This window comes from Perognathus longimembris, chromosome 11, assembly GCF_023159225.1.
Source record: "Perognathus longimembris pacificus isolate PPM17 chromosome 11, ASM2315922v1, whole genome shotgun sequence".
NCBI classification, from domain to species: Eukaryota; Metazoa; Chordata; class Mammalia; order Rodentia; family Heteromyidae; genus Perognathus; species Perognathus longimembris.
The window spans coordinates 26,055,276-26,069,874 of record NC_063171.1 but is presented as its reverse complement, the minus strand read 5'-3'; the positions used below and the strand labels follow the sequence as shown (position 1 = coordinate 26,069,874).

The window sequence follows — 14,599 nt, the reverse complement described above, 5'->3', positions numbered from 1 at the left end:
TGTCCCACCTCAAAAAAATCTCACATCCATTACTCTCTCCAGCCCTGCTAATAACTGCTTTCTTTTTGTATAGATTTCTTTTCCCTGGACATTTTCTTTACATGGAATTATACACCGTGTGGCTTTATGACTGACATCTGCCATAAAGCATGTTTTTCAGAAACATATTTTCCAGGATTACTCATGTTGCAGCTTGTATCAATACTTGATTTTATTGTGAATGAATATTTCATTGTGGGGATGCACACATTTGTTTATCAGCTGCTTTTAGGCATTTGGGTTGTTTCTTTCTTTTTCTCTGCCACGAATAAGGATGATGGTGACATTTGTGTATAAGGTTATCATTGTGTGTGTATATATGTGTGTGTTTGTGTGTGCATGCACACACACAGTAGACAACTGCTCTGCCACCAAAATATTCTCCCATCTCCTGTGTACACATTTTTGCATGCACACAAGTCATTATTTCCTTAGGTTGATGCCTAAGGGAGGGATTGCTGGATTATTTGGTAATTCTAGTTAATTTTGTGGAATGTTTCCAAAACCATAGCTCAATTTTATATGCCCACCAATGAATGAAGGTCCTCATTTATTTGATGCTCAGAGGAGTTTGTTGAGTCTGTGCAAAAAGAGTTAATAGAGTTAGGTGCCGGTGGCTCTCACCTGTAATCCTAGATATTCAAGAGGCTGAGATCTGAGGATCATGGTTCGAAGTCAGCCTGGGCAGGAAAGTCCATGAGACTCTCCAATAAACTACTCAGAAATATCCAGAAACAGTGCTGTGTCTCAAATGGTAGAGTGCTAGCCTTGAGCGCAGAGGCCCACGGACAGAGCCCAGGCCCTGAGTTCAAGCTCCAGTACTAGAAGAAAAAAGAGTTAATACTCATATTTTCTAGTGGAAAATCCCCAAATACAGAGAGATACATCGTTTCTGAAATTCACATAGTTAGCTGATGATTCATGATGTTTGCTTCTTGAAATATTCGGCAATATTAAGGCACTTCTAAGATAGGTTTAATCTACAGCAAATATTATAGATGAGGAAACTGAGGCGCAGCCAGAAGCAGCTGAATCATTCAAGGCTTTGGTTAGCCAGTGGTAGAACTAGAGTAAGATTCATGATCTAGTGATTAGAGTCCTGCCCCCTAACTCCAGCTGTGGTGCCTGCACATTCCACTGTCTTGTGCTGCCTCCTTGAGGAGTGAAGACTCCAGCAGAAAATGAAGTCTCTATCCAAGAAAAACTGCAAACACAAATACGTGATGGAAGATGTAAGCACAGGAAACTTTCTCACTCTTTTGTGCTTGTTACTACTGTTTATTGACCAGTACTTTTCCTTTAGACATTGATGGCCCTAAAAATCTGGTGACTGATCAAGTGACAGAGAACACGGCCACTGTCTCTTGGGACCCAGTGGAGGCTGAAATTGATAGGTATGTGGTACGCTATACTTCTGTGGACGGAGAGACCTGGGAGGTTCCAGTGGAGAAGGAGAAGAGCAGCACCATCCTGACAGGCTTGAGGCCGGGAGTGGAGTACAAGTTTGATGTGTGGGCCCAGAAAGGGATCCAAGAGAGCAGGAAGGCCAGCACCAAGGCCCCCACAGGTAAAGAACTTAGCTCTTTGAGAATGTTCATACCTGTCATGGTAAGCCTGTGAGAAGAGATCTGATTTTCCTATTATGTCCTTGGCAGAACTCAGTGATCACTGGAAGGGTGGGATGGTAGACTTTTGTTTTACTACTCATTGGCACTCTCAATGCCTTATAGCACATTATCTCATATTAGCCTTTTTTTGTTTTGCTAATTTTTTGGAGACAGGGTCTCACTACATATCCCAGCCTGGAACTCACTGTGTAGCCCATGTTGGCCTGAAATTGGTTATTCTTTTGCCCCAGCCTCCTCAGTGCTGAGACCATGGGCATGTACCATCATGCTCCCAGAGCAGCCTTATATTTTTGTCTCATAAAGGTAATGGGAGCAGGATGCTGGTGGCTCACACCTGTAATGCTAGCTGTTCAGGAAGCTGACATATAAGGATTAAGGTTCAAAGCCAGCTTAGGTAAACACTTCAGAGAGACTCTTATCACCAATTAGCCAGCAAAACACACACACACACACACACACACACACACACAGAGAATTTTAAGTGTGAGTTAAGTGGTAGAGTAACACCCTTGAGTGAAAAAGCTAAGCAAGAACATAAAGTCTTGAGTTCAAGCCCCACTACAGCACCCCACCCCCTGCCAAATAATGGTACTTGGTACATTCATCCACTGTTTCTCCCATTGTGTTTTTTCTTTATGATAAATATCAAAATAATCCTTTTGAAAAGGAAAATGTATAAAGAAGCCATGTATGTTAGGTTTGATGTGCTCAGTAAGTACGTCAGGCTTTGGCTGTGATGTCTTGGGTCAAGAGGGCTTATTACTTTGGTAGTAAATAAATTCTACTTTGAATATTGTAGCTTGCACTTTAAAAAAGCTTATGGTTACAATGAAATGCAATAACAGTTTACAAATTTAAAGTTTTTCCATCTTTGTTTCCTCATTTCTTAAGAGCAGCCTTATTAAAATGTAGTTACATGCATAGAATCCTCCCACTTGCCGAGCTCATCCAGCAGTTTTAGGGTATTTGCAGAGTTGCACTATTGCCGTTTTTCTGTCAGTGTTAGGATTGGAACTCAGGGTGTCGCATTTGCTAGGCTGGTGCACTACTGCTGAGCCATGCCTCCATCCCAAGTTGTGCAACGATTACTACTGTCTAGTTAGAACAATCTCACTAGCTAAAAGAACCCCATGTCCATTCCCAGAGACTCCCTGTGCTCAGTACTTTCAAGATTATGTAACAACTGCTGTCAGTATTAATTTTCTGTACTGGACATGACTTAGGCATGACATACATAGCATTGTCCATAGAATCTTCCAGTATATGGTATTGTTTTTTTTTTTTTTTTTTTTTTTTTTTGGCCAGTCCTGGGCCTTGGACTCAGGGCCTGAGCACTGTCCCTGGCCTCTTCCCACTCAAGGCTAGCACTCTGCCACCTGAGCCATAGCGCCCCTTCTGGCCGTTTTCCATATATGTGGTGCTGGGGAATCGAACCAAGAGCTTCATGTGTAAAGAGGCAAGCACTCTTGCCACTAGGCCATATTCCCAGCCCCCAGTATATGGTATTGTGACTGTCTTCTTTCAGGAAGAATGTTTTTTGGGTTCAGCCATGCTTTAGCATCGATCTATACTTACTTTTATTGCAAATGAACATTTCAGTTTTGGACATGCATATTTGTTTATCCATTTTTCAATTAATGAATTTGAGTTGCTGCTACTCTTCTGCTACTGTGAATTATTCTGACATGGCACTTGTATGTCAGTTTTTACATAGACATATATTTCTAGGAATAGAACTTCTGGATCATTCCATAATTCTATCTTTTATTTTTGAGGCGGTACTGTTTTGCATATCCATCAGCAATGAAAGAGGTTACTTTCTTCATTTACTTGATCCTCAGGGAAATTTAGATCAGGAACCAAGGTCCCAATTTTACAGTAAAAAATCCTCAAATACAGTGAAGTGTATGATTTCTGCACGTCACCAAGTTAGCTTATGACTTGCAGGGTTTGGTTCCTGAGATATTCAGAAACATGAATGTAACTGTAAGATATGTTTAGTATAAGACATTCATTTACAGATGAGGAAGCTAAGTTGTAGTCAGAGGCAGGTGAGTTGTGGCCAGCAGCACAGCTGGAGTAAGATTCATGATCTGATGACTGGAGCCCAACATGCTTTTTGGCCTTCAGCTCTTTCTCTCAAGCTGACACTAGAGCCCAATCCTCTAACTCTGGCTGGGTGGCTCATTCCACTGTCTCTGGCTGCCTCCATGGGCATCCAAGAATCCAGTTGTGGAGACAAGCTCTATGATGATGAAACAATCAAAAACCAAATATGAGCTGGGAAAACTTTAAGAGCAGGAAACGATCTTAGCCCAAGTAAAACAGTCTGTAACAGTGTCTGTTACCAGTGTTTATTGATCAGCACTTTTCCTTGTAGACATTGACAGTCCCAAAAACCTGGTGACTAAGCAGGTGACAGAGAACAGTGCCACTGTCTCCTGGGACCCCGTGGAGGCTGACATTGATAGGTACGTGGTGCGCTACACCTCTGCCGATGGAGATACCAGGGAATTTCTGATTGGGAAGGATGAAAGGAGCACCGTCCTGACAGGCCTGAGGCCAGGAGTGGAGTACAAGTTCGATGTGTGGGCCCAGAAGGGGGCCAGGGAGAGCAGGAAGGCCAGCACCAAGGCTCCCACAGGTAATGGAGAGTGTTTTTGTGACTGTAGTACCTGTCACACTGTCCATGAGAAGTATGTAAGTATGTTTTGTTTTCCTCCTGTGGGTAGAGATAGATGGTTTAGGGAAGTGCAGGACACTGTCTCTTTGTAATTGACTCCACACACCCTCTTTCAATTCCTTTTAACCAGCTTCCTTAGAAGTCAGACCCTAGTGAGCTGTTTTGTTTTTAAAAATTATTTTATTTTATTAAAAAAATTTTTTTTTGGCCAGTCCTGGGGCTTGGACTCAGGGCCTGAGCACTGTCCCTGGCTTCTTTTTGCTCAAGGCTAGTACTCTACCACTTGAGCCACAGCGCCACTTCTGGCCGTTTTTATATATGTGGTGCTGGGGAATGGAACCCAGGGCTTCATGTATATGAGGCAAGCACTCTTGCCACTAGGCCATATTCCCAGCCCCCTGGCTTCTTTTTGCTCAAGGCTAGCACTCTGCCACTTGAGCCACAGCGCCACTTCTGGCTGTTTTCTGTATATGTGGTGCTGGGGAATTGAACCCAGGGCCTCATGTATAGGAGGCAAGCATTCTTGCCACTAGGCCATATCCCCAGCCCCTGTTTTATTAAAATTTTTAATTTTTATTATAAAGATGATGTACAGAAGGGTTACATTTACATAAGTCAAATGAAGAGTACATTTCTTTTTGGATAATGGTACCCCTTCCTTCACTCCTCATTCTCTCCCAATTTTCCCTCCCTCTCCATACCTGAACAGTTTTTGATGGTTGTGCTACAAATCCTCTTCTGAGTTCATGTATCATTTGGACAGTACTTATTGTGTCTTAGTGAGTTTGTGAGTAGGGCAAAAAATGAAAAGAAACAACTCTGCATCATTATTTATAATATATTAAAAGTTTGACCGTAATAATATATATTCTACAAAAGAAAGAAAAATCACTGTGAATATGATCAAAGTAAAATACTATCATGAAACCCTTTTCTATAATGAATATACATTATTAAAAATATAGATTTTACATGTGCCAAAGCATGTGTAAAAGAAGTGTGTGATTTAATTTACTATACATGGATCATAGTACATAGACCAACTTTATAATCTTAATTGATGATTCATTCTATTAATGAGATGAAGAGCAGAAGCTAGCAAAGTTTCATAGGTAAGATGGGTAAGTAGTAGTAAGATATAAACGGACAGAGACTCCCAAACACAAGTTATTTAAATAGTGTAGTTTACTCCACTCTGTAGAACAACGAAGTGTAAGTCAGTCAGTGTTTTGAGATGGGATAGCAGTTGCATTATTAGGAGTGTGGAAGACATGTCTAACCACTTTTTTTTTGTCAGTCCTGGGGCTTGAACTCAGGGCCTGAGCACTGTCCCTGGCTTCTTTTTGCTCAAGGCTAGCACTCTGCCACTTGAGCCACAGCGCCACTTCTGGCCGTTTTTATATATGTGGTGCTGGGGAATTGAACCCAGGGCTTCATGTATACGAGTCAAGCACTCTTGCCACTAAGCCATAATCCCAGCCCCTGTATTATCACTTTTTGTACAGTGATGCAACTATCAACCCAGCATGGCAAAGCAATCCATGCTTGCTGAGGATTAACAATATGTACTGAGCACTTGCCCTGTGTCTAATCTTTTAGTGGGCACTGGGAACACAGAAGGAAATAGCTTTTTCCAGGAGCTGCTTCTTCCAGGAGCTTGCATTTGGACCTAGACTTCAGAATCTTCTAGCACATGATGCATGTCTTCATTTGTTCATTGATGGTGGACACAAATTTTTCACTACTTGTAGGCAAAGTCTGGGTCTACTTCAGTGCTGAACCCTGCTCACTGCCTTGAATGTGTCTTTTATAGAATTGGGATTCCATATATCTTACTAAATGAATAAAGAGATTCCTTTTGTTAAATTTTTGATAGAGGTCAGAGATTAGGTTTTCAAAGTCTAGTCTCTCAGGCTTTCTACCTGAGGAAATGAAAGACAGAAAACTAAAACAAGCCAGAAGCTAGTGGCTCATACCTGTAATCTTAGTTTCTTGGGAGGTTGCAGTCAGGATTGTAGCCAGAGGCCATTTTGAGACCCCTTCTCAACCAATAGCTAGGTAGGGTCAAGTGTGCCTTTCATTCCAGCTATGGCAGGAAGTGAAAAATAAATCATTTTTTTATGGGCAGGAAGTCAAGCCCTATCCCAAAATAATCAGTGCAAAAAAAAAAAAAAAAAAGCCTAGAGGTCTGTCTCAGCAGTAGAGTGCCTGCCTAGCAAGCACAAGGTTTTGAGTTCAAACAGCAGCACTAACAAACAATTAAAAAAACAAATGATAAAAAAACAAATGATAAAAGAATCTCACCTTAGGCAATAGGACCCTCGGCCTATTCATAGTACAAACTGATTAATAATTTTCCTTGTAGACATTGACAGTCCCAAAAACCTGGTGACCAACCAAGTGACAGAGAACACAGCCACCATCTCCTGGGACCCAGTACAGGCAGACATTGACAGGTACATGGTGCGCTACACCTCTGCTGATGGAGAGACCAGGGAGATTCCAGTGAGGAAGGAGAAGAGCAGCACCGTCCTGACAGGCCTGAGGCCAGGCGTGGACTACACAGTGCATGTGTGGGCCCAGAAAGGGTCCCGGCAGAGCAAGAAGGCTGACACCAAGTCTCCCACAGGTAATGAGCTCCACTCTTTGGGAACATGACAGCTGTCAGGCTAAGCCTACGGGAAGCCAAGCTTTATTTTCTTTTCCTTACATTGGTAGGTAATAGAAGGGAAGGACTAAGCAAAGGATACTTTTAATGCAGATTGACCTACAATGATACAGCTGCTTTTGGAGTCTGTGACCTTGGGAGCTGTGGACTGTTTTAGGAGAGTGCCTTAGTTCATCTTTCTGCTCTTATAACAGAGCATCACAGTTTATATAAACTATACACAAGTTTATTTGACTTACAGTTCTGGAGTATGAGAACTCCAAGAGCATTGTGCTGGTACTGGGCAAAGGTCTGTGTGCTATGTCATCACACAGCAGAAGGACAAATGAGCATGCATGAAACACAAAGAAGAAAGGACAGGGGTGCTGCACTTAACCCACTCTTGAGATTACTAACCCACTTCCATGGTAATGGCATTAATTTATCCACGAGAGCAGAGACCGCAGGACCCAAAGACCTCTCAAAACTTCTACCTTTTAATGCTGTGAACTATTAGATTCCATCTCAAGTTTTGGAGAAATCACACATTTAGGCAACCGGTGAGCAATTGCTTAAGTGCTTCAGTCACCTAGAGAAGAAAATCTTCATTTACCTAAAGAATGAATAAGTAGGGCTGGGAATGTGGCTTAGTGGTAGAGTGCTTGCCCTAGCGTGCACAAGGCTCTGGGTTCCCTCAGTACCACATAAACAGAAAAAGCCAGAGTGGTGCTGTAGTAGAGTGCTAGCCTTGAGCAAAATGATTCAAGCCCCAGGACTGGCCAAAAAAAACCCCAAAAAACCAAACCAAACCAAACCAAACAAACCCCAAAAACCAACAACAACAAAAAGAATGAACGAAGCCTAGTATTGGACCCAATGTTAAGTAATACCTCTATTGCCTTGAAACTTTTTCTAAATGCTATGTTCTTAATCCCTGTGCTTCTCAGCTGTAGAAAATGACAGGATATAATATAAAACCAATACAAAATTCTAAGACCACTGGCAAGCTATTTTTGAAAGTTGGGTGTAATAGATGTTATATAAACCTGGGAAACTTTTTAGTGAGCATCTTCTAAGTGCCAGACCTGGGGACAGAATAGTACAAAAAACAAATAATTATACTCTCCTGAAATACAGTAGGAGATACAGTGAACTATGGAACATGTGACTATAAATTATGATACATTCTATGAAGAGGGTGGACGTGGTGTAGCTTCAGAGAACAATGGGTAAGCGCAGTTGTTAGATGGAGTGAGTACTAACAGTGCACCTGGTCACAAACACTGAAAGTATATCTGTGTAGACAAGAAAGGAGTTTATGACTCTCTATAGAATGACAGTGTGTACGTGGTTAGGCCTCATGGCAGCTCTCTGGTACAGGAGACCCAGCTCCTGGGTTGCTGCTCATTTACATAGAGTTGTACTCATTTACATTGAACCCACCCCCTCTGCATTCTAATCAAGAGAGCAAGGGGCAAGGGAGATAGGGTAGGACATGACTGAAACATTACAAATGTCAATTATTCTCCTATTTCACTATCAGATTTCACAGTGCCAGACTTTACTACAAGGGAGGTTGGGAAATGAGCTTTTCAGATGGATGGTCATGTATGTAGCTGTAACTTCTGCAATAATGTCCTGTAAAATTAAATATCCATATTTAAATTTTGATGAATTAAAAGAAATCATTTCCCTAGTCCAACTAATGATATTTCAAACAGTCAATAGCCACCTGTGACTAATGGTTATTGAATTGGACAGTGCAGATTACAGAAACTGTGCATAACTACAGGGAGTTCTATTGGACAAGGAAGGTGGGTATGAGGGAGAATAGCACAGGCAAAGAGCATATGTGGTGGTCTTTCACTGGTGTGGCACATGAGATGGTTGAGGAACTGAAAAAGAGGCTGGAGCAACACAGTAGCAAGTCAAGCTGTACAGGATCATATGAGAGAGAAAAAGCTTGTTATATTTATTAAGAAGAGTGATATGATGCACAAAAATGATTCATAAAAACAATGCTCTTCACAATAAAGAGAATAAATGAGAGAGATGGCAGGGTACAAGTGGAAAGGCTAGTAAAGCAGCCATTGTCAAGAGAGTGAGAGTGAGAGTGGTAATGATTTGGATAAGGATGATAACAGAAGAGGATATCTGAGGACATATTTTGGAGGCATAAATGATAATAATAGCTTATTGATGAAATATGGGATAAGAAGGAAGTGAGGAATCAAGTCTGCTCTGTGTTTCTGACTTAAGACATGTGTAAGAAGACTGCACTTTCATTTTCTTAAGAAAGTAAAGAGGCTGAGAGGTAAATGTTTAGAAAGGAATGTCAAGACTGTTAAATATTTAAGTTTGAGATACTTCTGAAATTCCTTGGCTAGTTGACTTACTTAATTCCACAAATATTTATTGAGTGTATAACACAGTCCAGGCAATGTGTAGATACGCAGTATCCAAGCCAGGTGCTTAGAAGTGATACTTCTATGGAGCAAGGAACATCTAGTTGGCTTTTCAAGCCATAGATGGGTGACATCTCCTAAGGAAAAATGGAGAGAGAGAGAGAGAGAGAGAGAGAGAGAGAGAGAGAGAGAGAGAGAGAGAGAGAGAGAGAGAGAGAGAGAGAGAGAGAGAGATTGGTAGGAACTTTGGATATTCCAACATATAAAGATTGCCAACAAAGGATTGAGGAGGAAGAGACAGAGGAACCAGTGAATTAGGGGTGTAGATCTTCTCTACCAAATGCTACTCAAGAGTCAAACAGAGCCTGGATATAGAAGAACTGGTGACCTATTGGTGTGGCATAGAGAGCTGCCAAACATAGTTGAATTGAGTGATGTTGAGAAATGGCCTCTTCCCTTAAACCTGAAAGTTGGGAGGTACAGAGAATGATATGAGGAGGAATGGCAGATCCTAGCTAGAGCTTTCTTTTCTGGGACTGATGATAGAGAAGAGACTTATGGATGCAGGAGAAAGAGGGTAGAAGGAAGGAGCAAAGTGTTTGAGAAGGTGGGAGGGCTCAAATTTCAAAGCAAAGAGGGTTTAGTTTTGGTTTGAACATAAGAAAACAACAGGAATTTGGCTGAGAATCTTCATTTCTTTGGGCTTCCATTTTCCTTCCTTTTCATGTTATGAAGGCTAGGAAGGTACGACTTAATTCTCAAAGTTAGTGGAACATAGCTAAGTTCTATGGAGATCTACTATGGAAGACCTACCATCTACCATCAAAGGCCGACCACTAGATTATCATTGCTTATTTTGATGAGAACTAAAATTGGACAGAAAATTTCCATATTAGTAAACATAGAGGTGACCCAGTTCCTTCTAGTCTCCATATCCCTGTGGCTTGCTTCCATGGGAAATGGAAACCTCTGTTTTAAATGGAAAAATACTGTTATTAATAATAACTCAGGTAGAGAGTTCCCAAAGATGCAGTAATGAGACACGTTCTTTCCATTCTAAAGAAAACCTTTTCTAAATCTTCCTAAAAGAAATTGACAGCCCCAAAAACTTGGTGACTAACCGAGTGACAGAGACAACAGCCACCATCTCCTGGGAGCCAGTGCGAGCCAATATCGACAGATACATGGTGCGCTACACCTCTGCCGACGGAGAGACCCGGGAAGCTCCAGTGTCAAAGGATCGGAGCAGCACCGTCCTCACAGGCCTGAGGCCAGGCGTGGAGTACACAGTTCACGTGTGGGCCAAGAAGGGAGCCCGGGAGAGCAAGAAGGCAGACACAAAGGCCTTGACAGGTAATGTGAGGATCTGTACACTTACCAAGAGTGAGTCTCCCTTCACAACTTGAGTGGGGAGAGGAGCAGAGAAGGTGGTTGTTTTACTTGAGGACATTCTTCAAAGTAGTTGCCTATTTGCCTTGTTGAGGTAACACTTGGATGTAGCAGATAAGATGAAATATATTAGAGCAGCATCCCTTGGGCCATCTGCTGACCCAAGTGTCAGGACCTTCATCCTGAGTATCAGAACCTGGTTGGGCCACAAGTGCAGTGAGTAGAAAAGCAAAGCAGGAACCTCTTGTTTTCATCTTCCATGATGCAGGTGAGGGTGGGGGTGTGAAGCATCTTTATGCCATCACCAGCCTATCATCAAAGGTGACTGGCTGCATATGTTTTCTATGCCTGATGTGGTTTCTGGTCTCAGCCTGTATTACGCAGTCTGGCCTCAGTGCAGCTTGGAGGTCTGTGGGTTCTTTGAGGCACTCTGGCCACAGTTTGTTTGTCTCCTCTGTGTTCAGTTGCACCAAATGAGGCCACCTTAATTTTTTATAGGTTTTATTGTTAAAAGTAGCCAGATTTTAACTCCCAAACCAATATGTGTTTTATAGCCAAAAAAAAAAAAAAGCCCAACCCTTCAAATTAAACAAAAATGTCTAAAAATGAAAACACAAGCTGGACACTGGTGGCTTATACCTATAGGCCTAGCTATTCAGGAAGCTGAGATCCAAAAGATCACAGTTCACAGACAGCCTGCGCAGAAAAGTCTACAAGATTCCATCTCCAAATCATCAAAAAGCCAGGTTAGAGGTGTAACTCAGGTTGTAGAGGACCAGTCAAGCAACCAGAGCAAGTGTGAGGTCCTGGGTTCAAACCCTGGTATCAGCAACAAACCACCAAACCCCCACAAATAAAAACAAAGCACCTCTTCTTTTCCTAGACTCCTAAGAACCCCATGTGACTCTCTAGAGACAACCAGGCGCCAGTGTCCCCCTCTCTCCTTGCCCACTTCCTCCTTTTCTTCTCCTCCATTTCTTTGATCCTTCATTTCCTCTTTTACATCACCTTGCTCTTCTTATTTTTTTTGTTGGTCATGGGGCTTGAAACTCTGGTCCTGGGTGCTGTCCCTGAGCTCTTCAGCTTAAGACTAGGACTCTGCCACTTGAGCCACAGCACCACTTCCAGTTTTCTGGTGGTTAATTGGAGATAAGAGTCTCACGGACTTTCTTGCTTGGGCTGGCTTTGAACTGCAATCCTCAGATCTCAGCCTCCTGAGTAAGCTAGCAGTAGAGGTGTGAGCCATTGGTGCCCATTCACTTTGCTCATTTTTAAAGACAAGAATGACATGCTCATTTTTTAACTTGATGGGAATGATAAACATTTTAAGTTCATTCCCAGGGGATCAGTAGACACGGAAATGGTAGAAACTAACTCAGAATATTTAAATAGTTAAAATTTTGCTTCAGTCATGAAAGGAAATTCAGGTTCAGGTTCTGCGCCCCCCCTCCCCTGCCCACCACGTGAAAAATAGAATAAGATATGTGCCAGATGTTACATTTTAGAAAAATCAGACCAAGCTGATAGTACAGCAAGTCAAAAATTTGTCAAAACAACTTAATTTAAAACAACAGCTGTCTGATTTCTATTAAAATACTTTAATTCAGTTCTCAACTGAAAGGCTACTGGGTAGAAAATAGCCTGGAGATGTCTTTTTGGGAAATTCTAAATTAAAATCACCATCTATGATAACTTTTCTTCAAAATGGAAATTTCCATTCATATCTTATTCACTTAAAAAAGTGAGCTGTCTGACCAGTTATTACACGGTGACTGGTGGTTTTGTTGAACTTTAATTTCCCTAGTCTACAGTATATGCACTTGTAACCACATGCTCTCTGCTCTTGGTATGGGGGGAGTATATACAAGATAACCACAGCTTTTTTCCCCTTCAAATCTCCTTCTTCTTCATTTTTCTTTCTTTCTGTTAGTGGTACTAGGGATTGAATTTAGGGTCTTGTGCTCTACCACTTGAGTAACATCTCCAGTCCTTTTTAAACAGAGGTAGAATCTTTTGTTGTTGGTGGTGGTGGTAGAAGTCATGCGGCTTGAACCCAGGGCCTAAGCAATGTCCCTGAACATTCTTTTGCTCAGGGCTAGTGCTCTACCTCTTTGAGCCACATCTCCATTTTTTTTAGGTTATTAATTGGAGATAAAAGTCTTATGGCCTTTCCTTCCCAGGCTGGCTTGGAATCACGATCCTCAGATCTCAGGCTCCTGGGTAGTAGGATCAGGTGTGAGCCACTAGCATCCGTGGCAGAATCTTTTTGATGTAGAGTCTCACTTTTTGTCCAAGCAAGTCTGTGGCTATAATTGTCCTATGTGGGCTTCCCTGGATCATTAGGCATGGCAGACACTTGCCACTGTGTTTTCCCCATATCTGGAATAGCAGGTGCATACCACCCAGCCGAGTAGTGAGAACTTTTATGCTTAGGCTAGCCAGCTTCAAACTGTGATTCCTGATCTCCAGCTACTAAGAAGCTAGGATTATAGGGTTGTGCCACTCTACCCAGCTCACCTACTTCTTTCTTTCTCTATATAAGTACGGTTCTCCCTTCTTTCTATGCCAGTTATTCATTGGGGGCCATTCATTGAAATATTTTAGATATACATTTATATTTCTGGGCTGGCTTAATTTCTATTAGAGGTGTAGGGCACCAACTAAGCCTCATTATGTTTGATGGTCAGCAATCTCATTATAGTCCTGCCTCTTCCTCAGGGCTAGATGATGTAAGTGTTTGGGAGTTTCCCAGGAGGCATTTGTTGTCTCTCCAGGTACCTGTGTGCAGAATCAGCCTTCTGTTCTGTGTGTAGGCACTTTTTTAGATCTATGGCTGTCAACTTTTCTTGTTACTGTGGGCCTCCATCTTCTCTGAGAACTCCTCTGCTCAATGTCTACCATTCTCTGGGAATTTTTGGGGCTCCTAGGATCTCAAATTCTCTCCCTGTCAAGCTCCGTCAGTCCTATTCCCTAATCATCTTGTCCTCAGTGGCTTTGTTCTTTTGGAAATTATGTTGAGGAAGGCTTTGTAGGCAGGAAAAGCCAAACTCACTGTGGTTGCAGAGAGGGAAATAAACGGGCAGATACATAGGGAGAAACCTGAAACTGATGACCTACAAAATCACCAAGTCTCTGTTATATTTCAGTAATAATAACTACCTGACTTTTTGTTTGCAGATATAGACCCTCCCAGGAACTTCCGTCCATTTGGTGTAACACATTCTGGTGGGGTGTTGACCTGGATGGCCCCCACAGCCCAGATTGATGGCTATATTCTCACCTACCAGTTTCCAAATGGGACCGTGAAGGTGCTGCATGTTCCTGATCTTTTTCTTGCTGCCTTTAAAAAAAGATTAAAAAAAAATTTTTTTTTTACAATCTCTCTATGAAGCAGCTAGCTCAGGAAGATCAGCTTGTTTGCTGGCCTTATGGCAAGTTACCAATCAATCCGTTGAACCTTATTGATTACTTGCTAGGAGCAAGTGGCAGTGATAAAAATAGTCATTTATGAACACTGTGGACTCATGTTAATGTCTTTGTTCCTCTTCCTTGCTGACCACTACACAATTGCTGGCTGCAAATCTACTCCAAGTTATTTATTTATTTATTTATTTGTCTGTTCATTGTTACTAGAAACAGAACCCAGGGCCTGTGCATGCCAGGCAAGTGCTCTATCATTGAGCTATGCCCCTACCCTGATGCTGTTGGTTTTTTTTGTGTGTGTGTGTGTGCGCGTGTGTGTGTGTGTGTGTGTGTGTGTGTGTGTGTGTGTGTGTGTGTGTGTGTGTGTATGTGCCACTCTTGGGAC

At 42.0% G+C, this 14,599-nt stretch overlaps 1 protein-coding gene across 3 annotated transcripts in view; it reads left to right on the top strand.

Moving 5' to 3' along the window:
* Nucleotides 1–14,599, top strand: part of Tnn (tenascin N) — a 90,475-nt gene that overhangs the window by 56,560 nt on the left and 19,316 nt on the right. For all 3 annotated transcript variants that reach the window (XM_048358101.1, XM_048358103.1, XM_048358102.1), the window contains 5 exons: nt 1,343–1,606; nt 4,048–4,311; nt 6,716–6,979; nt 10,492–10,755; nt 13,969–14,099. In XM_048358101.1, coding sequence (XP_048214058.1) covers nt 1,343–1,606; nt 4,048–4,311; nt 6,716–6,979; nt 10,492–10,755; nt 13,969–14,099 — 1,187 coding nt within the window. The remainder of the gene's footprint in view (nt 1–1,342; nt 1,607–4,047; nt 4,312–6,715; nt 6,980–10,491; nt 10,756–13,968; nt 14,100–14,599) is intronic.